The sequence below is a fragment of the Bison bison genome, unplaced genomic scaffold (genome assembly GCF_000754665.1).
Source record: "Bison bison bison isolate TAMUID 2011002044 unplaced genomic scaffold, Bison_UMD1.0 scf7180017864365, whole genome shotgun sequence".
In the NCBI taxonomy this organism is placed as follows: domain Eukaryota; kingdom Metazoa; phylum Chordata; class Mammalia; order Artiodactyla; family Bovidae; genus Bison; species Bison bison.
In genome coordinates, this window is record NW_011494937.1 from 2,866,854 (window position 1) to 2,888,845 (window position 21,992).

Sequence of the window (21,992 nt, forward strand, 5' to 3'; positions counted from 1 at the left end):
TAGTCCTGGCAGGACGGCAGAACAATTACACTCAGAATGAAGTGCATTGGCCATGGGGGAGTGTAGGTGTGAGACTGGAGGGATCCTCTGAGCCCAGAAAACTGGGGCAGTGGTTATTCGGGACAAGGGTCTGGACTTGATTTGTAGACCAGATGGGGCCATCCAAAGATTGTCCACAAGAGAGGAATTAGGGCTCCCCTGATGGTCCAGTGGTTAAAAGTCCACCTGCCAATTCAGAGGACAGGAGTTTGATCCCTTGCCCAGGAAGACTCCACATGCCACAGAGCAAATAAGCCCATGCACCTCAATACTGAGCCTGTGTGCTGCAACTACAGAAGCCCGAGCACCTGAAGTCCGTGTTCCACAGCCACAGAAGCCACTACAGTGAGAAGCCTGTGCACCGCAACTAGAGAGGAGCCCCTGCTCGCTGCAACTAGATCCAGCCTGCAAGTGGCAGGGAAGGCCCAGCACAGCCAAAAATAAATAATAAAAGACAGGAATTATATGGACAGAGGCTCATTGGGAGGGACACTGCAGCTGCTGGGGGGAAAACTGTAGGAAGCAAGTGTGGAAATGACTGCAGTATCCAAATGCTGGTGGCCCAAAGAAAGATTAAGCAATGCAGATGCAGGGAAAGGAAAGACTCTCAAGACATTCCGAAAGGAGATGATTTTGTGATGGACGGATGTGGGTGGTGAGCAAGAGGGAGGGCCTAAGCTGGCACTCACGTCCCTACCTTTGGTGATGGGGAGAAGGAACAAGTTTGGGAGAGGATGATGATGTTAAGGGTCAGAGACCAAGAGGCCGTGTGATGTCTGGCAGCTGGGCGAACCCAGGGTTGGGAGCTGCTGTGTGGTTGGGACTGGACTCAGGGTTTAGATTCTGAACAACTGGACCCTAAGCAGCCAGATGGCCCTTAAGATCCATGGAAATGGATGTGTTCACTCAGGGAAGGTGAGTAAGCAATGAAGGAAGAAGTGATCTTGTGGGAATGATTTTGTAAAAATGCCTTGGGTACCAGTAAGAGCCTTTCTACCTGTAGGTTTGGAGGATGGAGCCAGAGAAGACACTAGGAAGAATGTGGAGGTCCAAGCAGAGGAAAAAGACACCAGAAATGAAATTGAGAGTGGTACATCTGTAAAGAAATAGTGGCAGTGGTGGTGGTTCTAGTTATTAAAATGTGCTTCTTTTCAGTTCAGTTCAGTCACTCAGTTGTGTCCAACTCTTTGTGACCCCATGAACCGTAGAACGCCAGGCCTCCCGGTCCATCACCAACTCCTGGAGTCCATCCAAACCCATGTCCATGGAGTCAGTGATGCCATCCAACCATCTCATCCTCTGTTGTCTCCTTCTCCTCCTGCCCTCAATCTTTCCCAGCATCAGGGTCTTTTCAAATGAGTCAGCTCTTCGCATCAGGTGGCCAAAGTATTGGAGTTTCAGCTTCAACATCAGTCCTTCCAATGAACACCCAGGACTGATCTCCTTTAGGATGGACTGGTTGGATCTCCTTGCAGTCCAAGGGACTCTCAAGAGTCTTCTCCAACACCACAGTTCAAAAGCATCAATTATTTGGTGCTCAGCCTTCTTCACAGTCCACTCTTACATCCATACATGACCACTAGAAAAACCATAGCCTTGACTAGATGGACCTTTGTTGACAAAGTAATGTCTCTGCTTTTCAATATGCTGTCAAGGTTGGTCATAACTTTCCTTCCTCTTTTAGCAGTGGATAAAGAAGATGTGTGTATACACACACACACACACACAGGAATATTACTCATTCATGAAAAAGAGTGAAACAATGCCATTTGCAGTAACATGGGTGGGCCTAGAGATTGTCACACAGAATGAAGTAAGTCAGACAGAGAAGGAGAAATATCATGACATCCATTACAGGTGGAATCTAAAGAGATATGATACAAATGAACTAACTTACAAAACAGAAAGAGACTCACAGACTTAGAGCATAAGCTTAATGGTTGCAGGGGTGAGGGGGAAGGATGGGGGAAGGGATAGTCAGGGAGTTTGGGATGGCCATGTACACTCTGCTATATTTAAAATGGATAACCCACAAGGACCTACTTGTATAGCACAGGGAACTCTGCTCAATGTTATGTGGCAGCCTGGATGGGAAGGGAGTTGGGGAGAGAATGTATACATGTATGTGTATGGCTGAGTCCCTTTGCTGTCCACCTGAAACTATCACAACATTGTTAATCGGCTATACTACAATACAAAATAAAAAGTTAAAAAAAGTAAAAACAAAGAAACAAAAAATGTGTCCTTCTCTGCCCGGTGTAGCCTGCAGTCAGGGCACCATCCTCAGTTGTGTGTATCGGGGAGGGGAGGAGAGGTGACTCTTGCCACCTGCAATTCAGTCCACGTTTGCTATGCAGGTCCTCTGGGCCACTACCATCCAGAGGGCTGTAACAGGAGGGAAGGGTTGGCTGGTTAAACAACTCCCATTTTTCAGGGGAAGGGAGGTGGTTATAGGCACATAGAAATACTCACTGTTGGCAGTGGTGGCTGAGGTCCGATGGGAGTAACCTGTAAAGAAGGGGTGAGACGATGAGAAAGGGGATGGAGAGACGTTTAATGAAGAGACAGCTTGGCCATTGGAGAGATGGCAGCTGGACCAATATGGCTCTGAGTCGTTAAAAGGAAGACCGCGTGCTCACCGGGAAGGGATCAAAGTCTACTACTGCCCTCGGTCTCCAGAGAGACAAAGGTGTGCTCTGTTGTTGTTTAGTCGGCAAGTCATGTTGGACTCTTTGTGATCCCATAGACTGTAGCCGCCAGGCTCCTCTGTCTGTGGGATTTCTCAGTCAAGAATACTGGAGAGGGTTGCCATTTCTTCCTCCAGGGGGCCTTCCTGACCCAGGGATTGAAACCGAGTCTCCTGAATTGCAGATGGATTCTTTACCACTGAGCCACCTGGGAAGACCAAGGTGAGCCCTAAGCACTTTGAAACATGAGTCCGCAGTGGAAGTGCAGAACCCTTCTGCAGCAGAGCCCACCCAGTGGGGATGAAGAGACCCACTGATGGAGGCACTGTCATCACAGAAGCTGGGAGAAAACATCCCAAGTGCTTGGGTTGGGGACCTCATCATCTTGGGGAATCCAGGAAGGAAGGGGCTACACCTGGGACTTTGGTGGGTATTGGTCTCTGTTTTCCCAGGGTTGGAGGGAAATGGGGGTAGGGAGAGGAGGCAATGGGCTCCTGGACTCTTCTCTTCCCAAGGGCTGGGATTCAGACAGAGGGTTATAGAGACTTCTGAGGCCTCTTAATACTGCTAGGCGTGGTGAGCTGAGTTTGGTGGTTGTATCCTACACATGTAGGGGGAGGAAGGGAGAAGAGGGGGAAAGATGAGTCAAAGTGAAGAAAGGATAGAGAGAATGTGGGGCCTCATGAAATGCAAACATTAAAAAAATGATGGTGGTCTTCCCTGGTGGTCCAGTGGTTAAGAATTTGCCTGCCAATGCAGGGGTCATGGGTTCAATCCCTGGTCTAGGAAAATTCCACATGCTGAGGAGCAACTAAGTCCATGCACCACAACTACTGAAATCCACATGCTCTAGAACCCATGCTCCGCAACAAGAGAAGCCAGCACAATGAGAAGCCTACACCCCACAACAGAGAGTAGCCTCCTCACTGCAACTAGAGATTGCACGGCAACAAAACCCAGCAGAAACAAAATAAATAAAAAGGATGGCAGACCCTCACCATTGACGTAGAGACTGTCCTGGTCCAGGGAGTAGGGGCCCAGCTGGGTGACACCGTGTGTCAGTTGACTCAGCTCCCAATACAGCTGCTCTCTGTCCAGCCCAGGGCCCACTGGATCAGGGCGGTGGGTGCAGACAGCATCCACTCCAGTGGCTGCTCCATTCTTTTCAGGCCTGGGAAGAGCAGCAGGAGAGGAGGTTGACAGTAAATGGAAACTCTAGGAGTAAGGGAGGGTATCGAGATCTCTGGGGATAGGACAGGAAGGGGCCAGGGGAAATGGGAAGGCTGGTAGAGAGGTGATAAGTCAGACTTAGATTTTCTGAGAGCACAGACTTCCAGCCAACCTGGGACTTTAAGCAGAGTTGGTGTTGTGGGGAGGAAGTATTTCAATTAAATTGCAAATCTGAAGCCTGCTTCTTTCTGGGATGGGGACAAGAGAGCTCACACTGGAGACAGATGAAGAGCTGGATAGGTGAACAGCTGGAATTTGGGATTAAAGCAGGTTAAGAAGGCATGTTTCTCTTGAGAGAAATCATCAGGATAGAATTGAAAACCTAAAGGAAATGCCCTCATTGGTCAAGGGGAGGAGAGGGGGGGAATTCAGAAGGATGACCAGGCTAGGGGCTCAATCCTGCTGATAGTCTGCAGAATCTGGGGCCTGTTGGGGGAAGTCCTTGGTCCTTAAGTCGGTGACTCCTGAATACCACCTCAGCTGAGGATACAGGGAAGACAGGAAGGAGGAAGGTCAAACTCCTTGGGTCTGGGAGCACTTGAGGCAGCTCTGGCTGCCAATGCCAAGGTCTTACCTGAGTGCTGTCAGTCTGCAGCCTGAGTACAGGTGGCCCACACGGGTGTTCTTGAACAAGAGTCTGAGCTATAGAGAAGGGAGAGGGAGAATAGGAAGTGTGAGGGTTGGGACGGGCAGATGTGATATGGGTGTGGCTGGCATCCGTGGGAGCAAGGGTGAGGTAGGTGGGGCTTGTGTTTGGTGGGCGGGGCAGGAGTGAAGTGGGCGGGGCTCTCACCAGGTCCTGCAGGACTCTCTCCGTGTTGTTGAACTTCCAGGAACCAGGGCGATGCATGTCTTCCACATAGAGCAAGTCATTGATGGTGAAGTTGAGGGTGAATGGCACCAGGGCAGGGCTGGCTACTGTAGTAGGAGTTTGCGAGAGATATCCACTGAGCTTACCCTATGCTCAATAAGCTGGGGCATGGGTCATCCCATGTACATGTCCTCAGAATTGGGGAGGGTCTTCCTCCAGCATGGGTAGTTTCCACAGGGAGATCCCAGACATCGCCCTCACTGGAAGCACCGGGGATAGTTATGAAAAAGTGCACTAAAGAGTAAATATTGGGTTGGCCCAAAAGTTCCTTCGGGTCTGTCCATGTGCTGTAACAGAAGAACCCAAACAATTTTGGGGCCAACCCAATATATCCATAGGCAGGATGCAAGCATATCTGACTCTTCAGTTAACTAAAATTCCAGACAGATGTCCTGTTTTTTGTTTTTTTTTTTGAGCTTTTTTTAAAGAAACAATTATTTTTCTGAGATTCATCTACTTATTGTTTTTAAAATTTTGTTTGAAGAAATGCTTGCATTGCATTTTTATGGGTAAGACTCTGTTGTAAGTACCTTCCTTACATTTTAACTCATTTACTTCTTGAGGCAAAACCTTTGGAGGGAGATAGTATTCTTATCCCCATTTTACAGATGTAAAAACTCAAGGGAGGTTAAGTAATTTGCCCCAAGCCATTTAATCTATAAATGGCAGAGCATAGAATGAATTCAGCTGTGTGGTCCAGGAATCTGTGCTCCTAACCCCTCCACTTAGGACCACTGGCAAGTCCCACCTGTAGTGACCACTCATTCTGGCCTGAGTGGTCAGTGGTGAGAACTCCTTCGGATGCCCTAGCTGATGAGTATCTAGAGATTCAAGCAAGCCAGAGATAATGATATCTCAGACTCTCAGTCGGGTCAATGGGTGGTATTGAAATCTACTCTGGGCCAGTTGGAGGCCAGGAATGGGAAGCTGGCCTCTGATCGAGCCAGAGTCTGCCTAAGTCCCTGACCAGGACCTGTGAGACAGCTATACTTGTAGCTCATGCTATTCCTTTCTTTTCTGGAAATAAAAACTAAATTCCCTGAAAGAACCAACTCTTCTCACCACCAAATCTCACCATGATAATGCTAATTATAATTCAATATTTACTTGCACATTCACATCTTTAGTCTCTGTCTTTCATGTTGGAAGGCCATCTAAGACTAGCCCTTTCTATTCTCTTTGCTGCTGTATCACCGGGGCCTTTTACATAGTAAGTGCTAAATAAATACTTATCAAATGAATGAATGAATGAATGAGTATGATGATCTCCAATGACCAAGTGGCCAAGATCTTTGCAGGAAAAAAGTGCAGAGAGGAAGCTCCTACCTGTAGATACTGAGATGGGGGCCATAGAAGTCGCTGGGAAGATGGTAGAGGTCGTGGCAACTGAGAAGAAAACACAGCAAGGCAAATATAGCAGTAGAGAGGGCTTCTCTAATCAAGGAGGGCCCATCATGGAACCTTAAGATCCTTTTCCTGTTCAGCCTAAGGGCTGTACCGGGCTTGTCTTTTCCCAGCTGGAGAGTGAAAGTAGGGAAAGTCCAGAGATTTCTTGGTTCCTTCCACCTCTGGGTACATGGACTAAGGATAACAGGGAGGAAGGATGGGCCCCAAAGCAATGGGACATTAGGGCCCACAAATTACTACTCACTGCTGGGGGTGGAGTTCAGGGCCTGATGGGTATAGCCTGCAGAAAGAGAAGGAGACAAAAGATCAAGGTATAAGGATGGTGGGGTGGGAGTGGCAAGAATCTGGGGCAAGAATTTGAGTTTCTATGAATCTATTTATTTAATAGATTTAATTTATTTAATACCCACTGGTAAAGAATCTGCCTGCCAAGCAGGAGACACAGGTTCAATCCCTGGGTCAGGAGGATCCCCTGGAGAAGAAAATGGCAACCCATTCCAGTATTCTTGCTTGGGAAATCCCATGGACAGAGGAGCCTGGAAGGCTACAGTCCATGGGGTTGCAAAACAGGTGGACATGACTTAGGGACTGAGTCACTATAACAGCGATTTATTTAAGTAGTGTTCATGGGGCACCCTCAAAGTGCAGACCGTATAGACAAACCTTAGAGAATGCGATGAAAACAGAGAGATTTTTTAATAGATTTTTAAAAAATGTGGACCACTTTTAAAGTCTTTTATTGAATTTGTTACAATATTGTTTCTGTCTTATGTTTTGGCTTTTTGGCCACAAGGCATGCAGGATCTTAGCTCCCTGACCAGGGGCCGAACCCTCACCCCCTGCATTAGAAGGTGAAGTCTTAACCATTGGATCAGCAGGACAGTCCTGGGGGGACTCTCTGAATCAGGTCATCTGTTGTTTATCCCTCTGCCATCTCTCCCCCTCACCCTCTCTGAGTGTCTGATCTCTCAATGTATCTCCAGAAATGCTGTGAATGAGGGAACAAACCAAAGTTGCAGGCTAGTTTGAGACAAGCTCAAACCCTCCCTGTACCGGGTAGGAGGACAGGTGATCTAAAATGTATGCCATGAGCCCAGGGCACGCGGTCTGCAGTGAGCCCCGCAAGGAACCAGGAGGAGGTCCTGAGTGTAGCTCATGGTATGGTGAACGGTGGGGAGGGGCAGTTAGTGCGTCAGGGTTAAGGGAGATGTGGGGACCCAATATGAGTCAAGGATACTCTGGTGCAATAAAAGGGGTTTCAGGGGGTAGAGGCCATCAAGGATTCCCCATCAGCATCCTCTCATCAGGAGAGAAGGCCTTGAGGGTGGATTCAAGATTAAAAAAACCATGAGGGGCTTCCCTGGTGTCTCAGTGATACAGAATCCACCTGCCAGTGCAGGGGACATGGGTTCGACCCCTGGTCCGGGAAGATCCCACATGTTTTGGAGCAACTAAACCTGTGTGCCACAGCTATTGAGCCTGTGCTCTAAAGCCCGGGAGCCACTACTGTTGAGCCCAAGTGCCGCAACTACTGAAGCCCGTGTGCCCTAGAGCCTGTGCTCTACAACAAGAGAAGCCACTGCAACGAGAAGCCTCAACTAGAGAGTAGCCCCCGCTCAACTCAACTTGAGAAAGCCCACAGAGCAAAGACCCAGCATAGGCAATAGATAAACATTTTCTTTTTAAAAAAGAAGAAACCATGAAGCCAAGATCTGAATCAACACACCCAGAGCACACAGCCAAGCCTCTAAGGGCAAGACAGGGAGTGTGATCTCAAGTCTGAGTGGCTCACCATTGACGTAGAGACTCTCCCTGTCCAGGGTGTAGGGACCCAGCAGGGTGACGCCATGGGTCAGGTGGCTCAACTCCCAGTACAGCTGCTCTCTGTCCAATCCAGGGCCTTTGAGGTCAGGGCGATGCATGCAGATGGCGTCCACTCTGGTGGCTGCGCCATCCTTCTCAGGCCTGTGTAAAAACCTCCATATGGTTGGTCCAACTAGCTCTCCATCTGTCCATCCTGCCTTCCCTCTCTTTGCCACCCCTAAGGCAGAAACCTCAGAAGCCTGAATTAACAAGAAAGCTGCTGGGATCACCCTCTGTGTTTTTTCAGTCTTCGAATTTTACTGAGACTTTCAATGGCTAAGTCAAAGATCTCTCTTGGTAAATGTCACATTGCACTTGAAAATATTTGGGTTATTTTCAAATATCTTTGGATATTGATTTCTAACAATTCCACAGTGATAAGAGAACAGACTCTGTATGATTTCAATACCTTTAGGTTATGAAATTTTTGCACCTTGTTTTATGTCCCTGGATATGTTCCAGTGTCTCCCAGTATATAGTCTATGGGAATTTGAATAGAATTTGTATCCTACTGTTGTGTGAAAACTGTATAAATCTTAATATCACATTCCTATAGGTAATTACTCCCTGGAGAAGGGCATGTCAACCCACTCCAGTATTCTTGCCTGGAGAATCCCATGGACAGAGGAGCCTGGTGGGTTACAGTCTATGGGGTTGCAAAGAGTCAGAGACAACTGAAGTGACTTAGCACACACACACGCACATGTAATTACTATACCTACACCGTATATAATATAATATATACCGGGCTTCTCAGGTGACATTAGTGATAAAGAAGGTTTTTTATTATGTCTCCTGCCAGTGCAGTAGACATAAGAGGTGCAGGTTCAATCCCTGGGTGGGGAAGATCCCCTGGAGTAGAAAGTGGCAACCCCTCCAATATTCTTGCCTGAAAAATCCCATGGACAGAGAGCCTGGCAGGCTATAGTCCATGGGGTCGCAGAGGATCAGACACGACTGAGGGACTGAGCACACACCTTGCAAGGACGTAATGCAGGCAGTGGAGGCAGTGCTGTTTAAGGGCTAGGAGCTTGGCTCTAAACCTGAAATGCTGGGGCTGTTCTGTGTGACCTTCACAAATTACTTAATCCCTCTGAGCCTCAGTTTCTCCTTTTGTTCTTGCTTCCTGAGTCAAGGGAGAAGACTGATGATTAAATATAAAGTAGCAGCACACTGCCTTGGCCTTAGCACTTGTTAGTTGCTGGTGTTATTGTTGTTATTAATACTTAGTATCCATGAACAGTAGTCATTCTAAGCGTGAGTGAAGTCAGGGAGCTGGTAGATTATGGTCCCATTAACCTGTTGGCTGTGTTGTTGGGGAGGGTCTTACCTGAGCAAGGCTAGTCTGCAGCCCGAATAGAGGGATCCCAGACTGCTGCTATTCTTGAACATGTGTTTGAGCTATTAAAAAGGAGAAGGGAGTTGAGAAGGAACCGCTGAGAGAGGCCAGGAGGAGCTGGGATATAGGTGGACTAATAGGTTGGGTGGGTGGGGCTGGCACTAGTGGGCGGAGCTGGGGCAAAGTGGGTGGGACTAGTGTTAGTGGGTGAGGCTGGCATTGATGGGCAGGGCTCTCACCAGACCCTTCAGGATCAACTCGGTGGCGTTGAATTTCCAGGAGCCAGGGCGCTGCATGTCCTCCTCGAAGGTTAGGTTGGTGATGGTGAAGTTGAGGGTGAAAGGCATCAGAAGAGGGACTCCTGCTGCAGCAGGGGAAGGAAAAAGACCACTCCTGAGTCAGACCTGGGCTGAGCTCTAAGATAACTTCCAGGGACAGAAATGGAGGGCCCAGATCTGAGGAAGCAAAGATTCCTAGCTGGCAGGCCATTGTAGGACCAGAGACAGAGGCTAAATAAGGGGCAAAGCAAAATGCTGTTAAATGCAGTAGGGTGCACATTCCTTAGGATGACTATTATTTTTTTAAAAAAGAAAGAAAAAGAAATTTTGGGAATTCCCTGGCAGTCCAGTGGTTAGGACTCCACCTAGTCTTTCACTGCTGAAGGCCCAGGTTCAATTCCTGGTTAGGGAACTAAGGTTCGGCAAGCCATGCCGTGTTAAAAAAAGATACTGTTGGTGAGGATATGGAGAAATTGAATCCTTATGCATTGTTGGTGGAAAAGCTGGTGGCGTTGCTATAGAGAACAGTTTGGTGGTTCCTCATAAAGTTAATTCACTCCTAGGTATGTACACCCAAAGAACTGAAAACAGGGACTTGGAGACTTGAAAACAAATGTTCACAGCCGCAGCATTTACAGTAGCCAAAAAGTGGAAGAGACCTAAGTATCCAGTAACAGATAAATGGATAAAGAAAGCGTGGTATATACAATGGAATAGTATTCAGCTATAAAAGGAATTTAGGAAGTCAAGAGATACCTGGAGTAACAGGCAAATTTGGTCTTGAAGTACAAAATGAAGCAGGGCAAAGGCTAACAGAGCTTTGTCAAGAGAATGCACTGGTCATAGCAAACACCCTCTTCCAACAACACAAGAGATGATTCTACAGATGGACATCACTAGATGGTCAATACCGAAATCAGATTGATTATATCCTTTGCAGCCAAAGATGGAGAAGCTCTATATAGTCAGCAAAAACAAGACCAGGAGCTGATGTGGCTCAGATCATGAACACTTTATTGCCAAATTCAGACTTAAATTTAAGAAAGTAGGGAAAAACCACTAGACCATTCAAGTATAACCTAAATCAAATCCCTTACGATTATACAGTGGAAGTGACAAATAGATTCAAGGGATTAGATCTGATAGACAGAGTTCCTGAAGAACTATGGATGGAGGTTCATGACATTGTACAAGAGGCAGTGATCAAGACCATCCCCAAGAAAAAGAAATGCAAAAAGGCAAAATGGTTATCTGAGGAGGCCTTACAAATAGCTGAGGAAAGAAGAGAAGTCAAAGGCAAAGGAGAAAAGGAAAGATATATTCATATGAATGCAAAGTTCCAAAGAATAGCACAATGAGATAAGAAAGCCTTCCTCAGTGATCAATGCAAAGAGATAGAGGGAAACAATAGAATGGGAAACACTGGAGATCTCTTCAAGAAATTTAGAGATACCAAGGGAAAGATGGGCACAATAAAGGACAGAAATGGTATGGACCTAAAATAAGCAGAAGATATTAAGAAGAGGTGGCAAGAATACATAGAAGAACTATACAAAAAAGATCATCATGACCCAGATAACCACGATGGTGTGATCACTCACCTAGAGCCAGACATCCTGATATGTGAAGGCAAGTGGGCCTTAGGAAGAATCATTATGAACAAAGCTAGTGGAAGTGATGGAATTCCAGTTGAGCTATTTCAAATCCTAAAAGATGACACTGTTATAGTACTGCACTCAATATGCCAGCAAATTTGGTCAGCAGTGGTCACAGGAATGGAAAAGGTCAGCTTTCATTCCAATCCCAAAGAAAGGCAATGCCAAAGAATGCTTAAACTACCGCACAATTGCACTCATCTCACACACTAGTAAAGTAATGCTCAAAATTCTCCAAGCCAGGCTTCAGCAGTATGTGAACTGTGAACTTCCAGATATTCAAGCTGGATTTAGAAAAGGCAGAGGAAGCAAAGATCAAATTGCCAACATCTGTTGGATCGTTGAAAAGGCAAGAGAGTTTCAGAAAAACATCTACTTCTCCTTTATTGACTATGCCAAAGCCTTTGACTGTGTGGATCACAACAAATTGTGGAAAATTCTTAAAGAGATGGGAGTACCAGACCACCTTAACTGCCTTCTGAGAAATCTGTATGCAGGTCAAGAAGCAACAGTTAGAACAGGACATGGAATAACAGATTGGTTCCAAATAGGAAAAGGAGTACATCAAGGCTGTATATCGTCACCCTGCTTATTTAACTTAAATGCAGAATTTATCATGTGAAATGCTGGGCTGGATGAAGCACAAGCTGGAATCAAGACTGCTGGGAGAAATATCAATAACCTCAGATATGCAGATGACACCACCCTTATGGAAGAAAGCTAAGAACTAAAGAGCCTCTTGATGAAAGTGAAAGAAGAGAATGAAAAAGCTGGCTTAAAACTCAACATTTAGATAACTAAGATCATGGCATCCAGTCCCATCACTTCATGGCGAATAAATGGGGAAACAATGGAAACAGTGACAGACTTGATTGTTTTGGGCTCCAAAATCACTACAGATGGTGACTGCAGCCATGAAATTAAAAGACGCTTGCTCCTTGGAAGGAAAGCTATGACCAACCTAGATAGCATGTTAAAAAGCAGACACATTATTTTGCCAACAAAGGTCTGTCTAGTCAAAGCTATAGTTTTTCCAGTGGTCATGTATGGATGTGAGAGTTGGACTATAAAGAAAGCTGAGCACCAAAGAATTGATGTTTTTCAGCTGTGGTGTTGGAGAAAACTCTTGTGAGTTCCTTGGACTGAAAGGAGATCCAGTCCATCCTAAAGGAAATCAGTCCTGAATATTCATTGGAAGGACTGACACTGAAGCTTAAGCTCCAATACTTTGGCCATCTGATACAAAGAACTGACTCATTGGAAAATACCCTGATGCTGGGAAAGACTGAAGGTGGGAGGGGAAGGGGACGACAGAGGATGAGATGGCTGATGGCATCACCGAATCGATGGACATGAGTTTGAACAAGCTCTGGGAGTTGGTGATGGACAGGGGGGCCTGGCATGCTGCAGTCCATAGAGTTGCAGAGTCGGACACAACTGAGCGACTGAACTGAACTGATAAAAGGAATGAACTTGTTATACTTCTACAACATGGATGAATCTTAAAAACATTATGCTAAGTGAAATAAATCACACATGAAAAGACAAATACTGTATGATTCCCCTCACATAAAGTTACCTAGATTAAGTAAATTCACAGAGGCAGAAGAGATAGTAGAGGTTACCAGGGCTGGGCACGGGGGTTAAGGGGATTTAATGTTTAATGGGTTTGGAGTTTCTGTTTGGGATGCTGCAAATTTTCTGGAAATGGATGGTGGTGATGACTGTACAATATTGTGAATAAACACTTAAAAATGGTAAATTAAAAAAATTTTAAATAGTAAATTCTATTGGTTCTATAGTAAATTCTCTCAGCCCCTCACCAGTCATGTGACCAGGGGCACGTTACTTAACTTGTCTGCCTATCTCCATTTTTTTATCTGTAAAATGGGGAGAATTATGCATTGTAGAGAAATTATGAAGGTTAAGTGACTGTTAAAAGAGTCAGCACATTTCAAGGATATTATGCTGAATGAAAGGAGCCAATCCTCAAAGGTTACATGTACTTATATAACATTCTCAAAATAACAAAATTATAGAGATGGAAAACAGATTAGTAGTTGCCAAGGGTTCGAGTGGGAAAGATTGTTGTTTGTCGTGTCTGACTGTTTGAGACCCCATGGACTGTAGTCCTCCAGGCTCCTCTGTCCTTGGGATTCTCCAGGCAAGAATACTAGAGTGGGTGGCCATTTCCTTCTCCAGGGGAGCCTCCTGACCCCGGGATCAAACCCAGGTTTCCTGAATTGCAGGCAGATTCTTTACCGTCCATCACAAGGGAAGCCCTTAGAGGAGGGGGCGAGGGACTAAAATCTTAGTCCCTCTGCCTAGCACAGAACACATATCCAATAAATATTTGTCACACTAAAATCCTTGGTACTCCCTGTGGTAGGTGTTTTATGCACATTTTCTTTCTTTTTACATTAATTTTTTAATTGGCATATAGTTGATTTACTCACATTTTTATTTCACTTTCACAACGACTACCAAGTATTATTATTCTTACTTGGTGGGTGAGGAAACTGAGGCACTGAGAGGATAAGTAAATTACGCATGGTCATCAGAGCTGGATGGATGAAGAATTCATATCTCATGCCCTTGAGGAATTTAGAGCAGTGCAGGGGCAGCCCATGGTAGTTCTCATTGTTTCACGGCAGCTTGTCTCTGAAACCCAAGGGTCCTAGCTTTGAGGCTTCCTAGAAGGATCTGGGGGCTTTCCTGGTGGCTCACACAGTAAAGAATTCACCTGCAATGCAGGAGACCTGGGTTCGATCCTTGGGGTGGGAAAATCCCTGGAGGAAGGCATGGTCACCCACTCCATCCTTGCCTGGAGAATCCCATGGACAGAGGAGCCTGGTGGGCTACAGTCCATGGGGTCGCGAACAGTCGGACATGACTGAGTGACTAAGCACACACAGCAACAGAAAGATCTGGAGAAAGAAGTCACCTACCTGTGGAGCTAGGGAAGTGGGTTGGCACCATGGAGGTCCCTGGGAAGGTTGGGGAGGTCCCAGCAGCTGAGGAGAAATGGTCCGGAGTGAGAATAGGGATTCCAAGCGGTGCACGGATGCCACCACATGTATCTTTCCAGTCCAACTGGAGCCACTGTACGTAGCGGGCATTGGATGAGACACCCGGGTCCTCCCATATCTCTACTCCCCGAGGCTCTGGAAGGAGGGGATCAGTGTTTGTCCACCAGAGGCCTGGAGCACAGGGTTATCAAGGTCCTGAGTACTCACCACTGGTGGTGGAGGCTGAGGTCCCTTGGGTGTAACCTGCAATAAGAAACGGAGACAGGATTGGGATGCAAGCAGGAAAGAGATGGCCAAGATAGAGCTCAAGGACCAACACCCCCCACCCTCGACTGAGACTTCAAGTTGCAAAGCAACAGTTATGATTGAGGAACAACCGTATCTTGTTCTTAAAAGGCTTGTGACCCCGTGTGACTTCTTAAAAGGCTATAGACCACCAGGCTGAGAAATCAAAGATCCAATATATGTCTTCATGGGTTCACAATTTACTGTTGTTTTTTAGTCACTAAGTCTTGTCCAACTCTTTGCAACCCCATGGACTGTAGTCCACCAAGCTCCTCTGTCCATGGGATTTCCCAGGCTAGAATATGAGACTGAGTTGCCATTTCCTGCTCCAAGGGATCTTCCGGATAGAGATGAAACCTGTGTCTCCTGCCTTGGCAGGTGGATTCTTTACCACTCAGCCACAAGGGGAGCCCTTGCAATTTATTTGGGAAGATAAATACACTGACATTTCTAGAACGTGGGCTCTAAATTTGTGCTTTTCTAGAGGAGATTTTGAGATATTGCCAGGGGGAAGATGAATGGCCAGACTCTTGGGTCCCCATTGGCTACAGGCAGATTGATAGTATCTTTCATCTTCTTTTTTTAAAATTTATTTATTTGGTTACACCAGGTCTTAATTGTAGCATGTGGGATGAAGTTCCCTGTTAGGAGCAGAGTTAGTTGCTCTATTGTGTACAACTCTTTGCAATTCCCATGGACTGTAGCCAGCCAGGCTCTGCTGTCCATGGGATTCTCCAGGCAAGAATACTGCAGTGGGTTGCCATTTCCTTCTCCAGGGGCATCTTCCCAATCCAGAGATGGAAGCTGGGTCTCCTGCATTGCAGGCAGTTTCTTTAGCATCTGAGCCACCAGGAAAGTTTCCTGACCAAGGATCAAACCTGGGACACTTGCATTGGGAATGGAAGTTCTAAGTCTCTTTCATCTTCTGGAGAAAGGCTCTGTGCCTCAGACAAGTTTATAAATCAAAGTCCTGGAATGCAGGAATAGCCCATGGGCTTTCTTGAGTCATCAAGAGAGATTGCTCAAGTGGGAAATGATACACAGGATGGGTCCTGTGGCAAACTGGAGAATCCCATCCCTTCTGGGAGGGCAGAGCATCAGCTTCAACATGTGGTTACAAAAAGGACACTCAGATTTTGCCCATCTCTGACAGTGAAAGTATTTGATGAATGTCTGTCCTCTATTATGTCTAAGATGGAGAAAATGATTCTTTCTAGAGTTTTGATCATTAAATGGCAGGACTCATGGCATACAGTTAGAATGCAAAGGCAATCCATAAATGATCTATGTGTATGTATAAGGGCATTTTAAAATGTTTATTTTATATTGGTGTGAAAATGTGAAGTCGCTCAGTCATGTCTGACTCTTTGTGACCCCTATACAGTCCATGGAATTCTCCAGGCCAGAATACTGGAGTGGATAGCCTTTCCCTTCTCCAGGGGATCTTCCCAACCCAGGAATCGAACCCAGGTCTCCCACATTGCAGGCGGATTCTTTACCAGCTGAGCCACCAGGGAAACCCATATGAGTGTAGTTGATTTGCAATGTTGTGTTGGTTTTGGGTGTGTAGTGGGGGTGATTCAGTTACACACACACACACATATATATATATCCACTCTTTTTTAGATTCTTTTCCCATGTGGGTCATTACAGAGTATTGAGTGGAGTTCACTGGGCTGTACAGTGGGTCCTTGTTGACTTTCTATTTTTTATATAATAGTATGTGTATGTTAACTCCAGATTTCTAATTTATCCATCCTCCCCCTTTTTTTGCATAAGTGTTTAACTGGAAATTTTCTGTGTGCAAAATTTAATCCCTCTATATGAAACTTTTATCCCAATTTTACTGACAAAGAAACTGAGGCTTAGAGGGATTAAATAAATTATTCTAAGTCACAAGATTGAATTTATCCCAAATCTGTGGAGTTCCATTCCTTCTTTCACACCATCCTTTACCTTAGAACTACTCAGTCGTGTCAGACTCTTTTTGATCCCATGGACTATACAGTCAATGGAATTCTCCAGGCCAGAATACTGGAAGGGGTAGCCTTTCCCTTTTCCAGGGGATCTTCCCAACCCAGGGATCGAATCCAGGTCTCCCACATTGCAGGCAGATTCTTTACCAGCTGAACCACCAGGGAAGTCCAAGAATACTAGAGTGGGTCCTCTCCAGTTGATCTTCCTGACCCAGGAATTGAATCAGGGTCTCCTGCTTTGCAGGAAGATTCTTTACCAGCTGAGCTACCAGGGAAGCCCACTTAGAACTATTCATAAAAACCTAAGAAGGGCTTCCCAGGTGGCTCAGTGGTAAAGAATCTTCCTGCCAGTGCAGGAGATGAGGGTTTGATCCCTGGGTTGGGAAGATCCCTGGAGAAGGAAATGGAAACCCACTCCAATATTCTTGCCTGGGAAATCCTATGGACAAAGGAGCCTGGCAGGCTACATACAGTCCATGGGGTTGCAAAGAGTCTGACACAACTTAGCAACTAAAATAGCAATAACGACCTAAGAAAGATAACACTGTTGGAAATAGCTGATATGCATTAAAACAAAAAACCTTTAAAATATGTTAACATTATTTAGATGGAATATTACACTGGTTTGTCATCTGAAAAAAAAGAAAAAAAGATGCTCACCATTGACATAGAGGCTGTCCTTGTCCAAAGTGAAGGATCCCAGCTGGGTGACACCATGAGTCTCATGGCTCAGTTCCTGGTACAGCCTCTCTCGGTCTAGTTTAAGGCCCATGGGGTTAGGTCGGTGGGTACAGACAGCATCAACTCCAGTGGCTCTTCTGTTTTTTTCAGGCCTGGGTAGGGTAGGACACAGGCACAGGGAGGTGGGAATTCCAGAAAAGGGCACTGGAAAGCCTCACTGAGGGAAGGAACTGAGAAGGGAAAACTGGAATGGTTTTGGTGTTGAGGGAGAATTGGAAATGACTATGCCAGCCAAGGTCCCTGAACACAGAGGATGTAGCATCTAGAAATGCTGATATTTGTGCTAAGCTGGCACTCATAACAAGGCATCACACACCGTAACAACAAAAGCAGGACAGAGGGGTTGGAAGGAAGGAATCTGAGGGTTCGACAAGGTTAAAAAAGGTGATGTCAAATTCCTTAAATTCCAGCCTTGCCACTCAACTGCTGAGTGACTTTGGCTAAGTCTCTCAACCTCTCTGTGGCTCAATTTTTTTCATTCATTAAATGAGGTAATAGTATAGACCTCACAGTACTTAGCACTCAGCTCAATAAAGGCAGCCAAGTTTACTACATATTAATAGGGCCAGTGTGCTTGGTGAATGGACCCTGTGATGAGAGAGACTGAGTTTTTTGAAACAGTGAGGTCAAGCTGCCAGTCTAGGGTAGAGGTGAGATGGGGGACGGTATCGCAGAGCCAAAAATATCTCAGTGGATCAATGGAATCAGTGGAAATGGGAAGACCTAGGATCATGTCTGGAGGGCAAGAGTGACTATCTTTGGAGCTGGGGGCATTCCATTCTCTGACAAAAGGTCAGTGACCGGGAGATGTCTCCCAAGGGAGTAGGGTACCCTGAGTATACATATGGGGTTTTCCACATGCTGAATTTACTCTCAGTACTTGAATATATAAAACACTGTAGGGCTTCCCTGGTGGCTCAGGGGTAAGGAATCCGCCTGCTAATGCAGGAGACAAGGTTCGTTTGATCCCTGATACAGTAAGATTCCACATGCCGTGAAACATCTAAGTCCGTGCACCACAACTACTGAGGCTGTGCTCCAGAGAGTAGCCCCCACTTACTACAACCAGAGAAAGCCCATACACAGCAACAAAGATCCAGCATAGCCAAAAATAAATAAATATAATTATTAAAAAAGATTGTGAATAATTTATTGCATGCATAGATATAATGATGCAACCTCTACAGCAAGCTTTCTTAACCTCGGCACCATGAACTTTTCAGGTCAGGCAATTCTTTGCCTTCAGAGACTGTCCTCTGTATTGTAGGATATTTAGCAGCATCCCTGGCCTCATTCACTAGATGCCCTCACTAGTAACCTCCACTCTTGAATTGTGACAACCAAAAAAATGTCTTGGATTTCCCTGGTGGCACAGTGGATAGGAATCTGCCTGCTAATGCAGATCCCAGGGTTTGATCCCTGGTTTGGAAAGATTTCACCTATTGCAGGGCACCTAAACCTGTGGACTACAACTGCTGAGCCCTTGCTCTAGAGCCCAAGAGCCATTAACTACTGAGCCTGAGTGCTGCAACTGCTGAAGCCCTTGCACGTAGAGCCTGTGCTCCACAACAAGAGGAGCCACTTCAGTGAGAAGCCTTTGCACCACCATTAGCGAGTAGCCCCCACTCACCGAAACTAGAGAAAAGCCTGCACAGAACAATGAAGACCCAGCACAGCCAAAAAGAAATAAGTAAAATGATTTTTACAATGTCTCTAGATATTGCCAGATATCCCCTGGGAGTGAAATCACTCTTGGTTGAAACCTACTGCTCTCTAGTGGTGAAGCTGACATGACTATTTGGTTCCTTGATGAGTTCCAGAAGAAAGATCTTTCTGAAAAGTTCTACCTTCTCTTCCTGGGAAGGAGAATCTAAGGATTTTGCATTTTGCATCAGAAACACAGTGTGAGGCAGGGTGAGAGCTGGTGGTCAGCTGGCCCTGGGATAGTGGGTATAAGTTGTGAGGCTCTAGGTCTTGGTCAGCACCCCACCCTCTTCCCCGCATTACCCGGGGGTCTACTCTGGCGTTCTCACCTGAGCAAGGTCAGTCGGCAGCCAGAATACAGGAGTTCGATACTGCTATTCCGGAACAAGGGTTTGAGCTGGGGATGAAAGAAAGGGAAGTGAGCATATGATGCTCAAGGGTCTGGGCAGGACGCAGGTAGGCACTGGAGGGGTTCTCACCAGGCGATTCAAGATCCTTTCCATGGTGTTGAATAGCTCAGATCCTGGGGGACTCATGTTGTCTGTGTAGTTCAGGTTGGTGATGGTGAAGTTGAGGGTGAAAGGCACCAGAGACGGGCTCATGCCTGCCGTGGGAAGGGAGAGAAGGGTTCATTACGACCTCTGGCTGGGATGGCTGTAAACGGTGGGTCCAGAGCTGTCACCTTAGCCTCAGCGTCCAGGGAGTCAGGCTTGAGATATCCAACCCGTGTCACCCTTGCATCCAGCCAGACTTAGAGAAGGCGAGGGGCCTCCGTACCGGAAGGACAATTTTAGCTGGAAAAAGAACCGCAACTCTTTTCAGCCTGATACGTTTGAAGATAAACAGTTATTAGATATTTCTGGGGGAGGAAGAGAAGCAAAGTCACTCGATCACCTCCAGCGGCAGAGACCTCCCATAGTCTCTGACTTCATCAGGAGAGACTGTGAAACTACTGAGTGGTCAAGACCGTCCCCCTCATGAAAGTGACCCCTCCTTCTTTGTCAATAACCATTGTTGAAGAGTGCATTTTATTTTATTTTTTAGTAAATAGTTTCAAGCTGAAGTATAGTTATTTACAATGTTGTGTGAATTTCTGCTGTACAGCAAAGTGAAAAAGTTGAAGCCATGGTGGCTGAGACTTTCTCAAACTTCTTTAAAACATGCATTTTCAGATTCAGGAAATTTTATAAAATCCAAAAGAGGAGAAACTCAAAGAAAACCATGCTCAGATTCATCATGATCAAACCGTTGAACACCAAAGATGAAGAACAAATTGTGGATACATCTAGAGACAAATGACAGCGTCAGTCATGGGGTAACTTGATTTATAGCACATGTCACATTTCAGACATGTTATATAAACAGTTAAGTGATCAGGGTGGAGCAGTGAGGAAGCAGAAAGCATGCATCCTGCCTATAACGTGTAAAAAGTTTGCAGTGTCTTGACTTGCAAAACACAGAATTCCTGAAGGCAGAATTCAAATTATGAACCATAGTTTGTATCTCATAACTCTGGATTCACATGGTGGGATTAAGGTTCAAGGATGCTTACCCTCCACCATGACCTGTATAGTCAAAGCTATGGTTTTGTCATGTATAGATGTGAGAGTTGGACCATAAAGAAGGCTGAGCACCAAAGAATTGATGTTTTCAAATTGTGGTGCTAGATAAGACTCTTGAGAGTCCCTTGGACAGCAAGGAGATGCTTGCGGAAACTCAAAACAGTCAATACTAAAGGAAATCAGTCCTGAATATTCATTGGAAGGACTGATACTGAAACTGAAGCTCCAGTACTTTGGCCACCTGATGAGACATGCTGACTCTTTGGAAAAGACCTTGATGCTGGGAAAGATTGAAGGCAGGAGGAGAAGCGGGCAACAGAGGATGAGATGGTTGGATGGCATTACTGATTCAATGGACATGAGTTTGAGTAAACTTTGCGAGATAGTAAAGGACAGGGAAGCCTGGCGTGCTGCAGTCCATGGGGTTGCAAAGAGTCAGATACCACTTAGTGACTGAACAACAATTCTCACTCTGGGCATGATAAAGACCCAAAGACTCAAATTAAAAAAAAAAAATCTTGGGCCTTTCCTGGTTTAAGAATCCACCTGTCAGTGTAGGGGACACAGGTTCGATCCCTGGTCTGCGAAGATTCCACATGCCTTGGAGCAACTAAGCCTGTGAGCCACAACTACTGAGACCATGCACCTAGAGCTTTTACTTTGCTACAAGAGAAGCCACTGCAATGAGGAGCCATTCCACTGCAACACAAGAAAGCCCGCGTGCAGCAACGAAGATCCAGGGCAGTGAAAAAAAAAAAAACCAAAACAAAAAACTTAAGGGCTGGGGTAAGACAGGTCTTATGGTATAAACCAAGTCCCTGTACCAGGTACCTGGAAATTCAGGAGCCCTCAGATGAGAATATGGAGCAAGAATCAACTCAAGACTAAGATCCTATTTTCTGGATGTTCAAATACAATCCACAAATTCGAACCTATACTGAGATTGCTATATTCATCCAATCAATAAATATAAGGTGAATGCTGATCAGGGGTTAAGCTTCAGAGTGACAAATACACAAAGACTGAATAAAGCAAACTGGGGTGAATTCCATGCAAGAAATACTCAAAGTGATATAATAGAGAAAGACCCGTGAGCCAGGTATGGATTCAGGAGAAATGCTGTATCATTTAAGTGATTTTGGAAGGTCTTTCAGTGAAGGTGGTGATCAAGCTGAAATGTGAAAGTTAAATACGTTGCTAGGCATACCTCACGGAGAAGGCACTGGCACCCCACTCCAGTACTCTTGCCTGGAAAATCCCAGGGACGGAGGGGCCTGGTGGGCTGCAGTCCATGGGGTCGCTGAGTCAGACACGACTGAACAACTT

At 45.8% G+C, this 21,992-nt stretch overlaps 1 protein-coding gene across 1 annotated transcript in view; it reads right to left on the reverse strand.

Moving 5' to 3' along the window:
• LOC104999867 (mucin-16-like) overlaps window positions 1-21,992 on the reverse strand; it is a 116,103-nt gene that overhangs the window by 31,078 nt on the left and 63,033 nt on the right. The window contains 10 exon segments of the mRNA XM_010855496.1: window positions 2,512-2,547; window positions 3,725-3,897; window positions 4,531-4,598; window positions 4,750-4,874; window positions 6,479-6,514; window positions 8,027-8,275; window positions 14,606-14,641; window positions 17,320-17,492; window positions 19,434-19,501; window positions 19,584-19,708. Of these exon segments, the coding sequence (XP_010853798.1) occupies window positions 2,512-2,547; window positions 3,725-3,897; window positions 4,531-4,598; window positions 4,750-4,874; window positions 6,479-6,514; window positions 8,027-8,275; window positions 14,606-14,641; window positions 17,320-17,492; window positions 19,434-19,501; window positions 19,584-19,708 (1,089 nt within the window).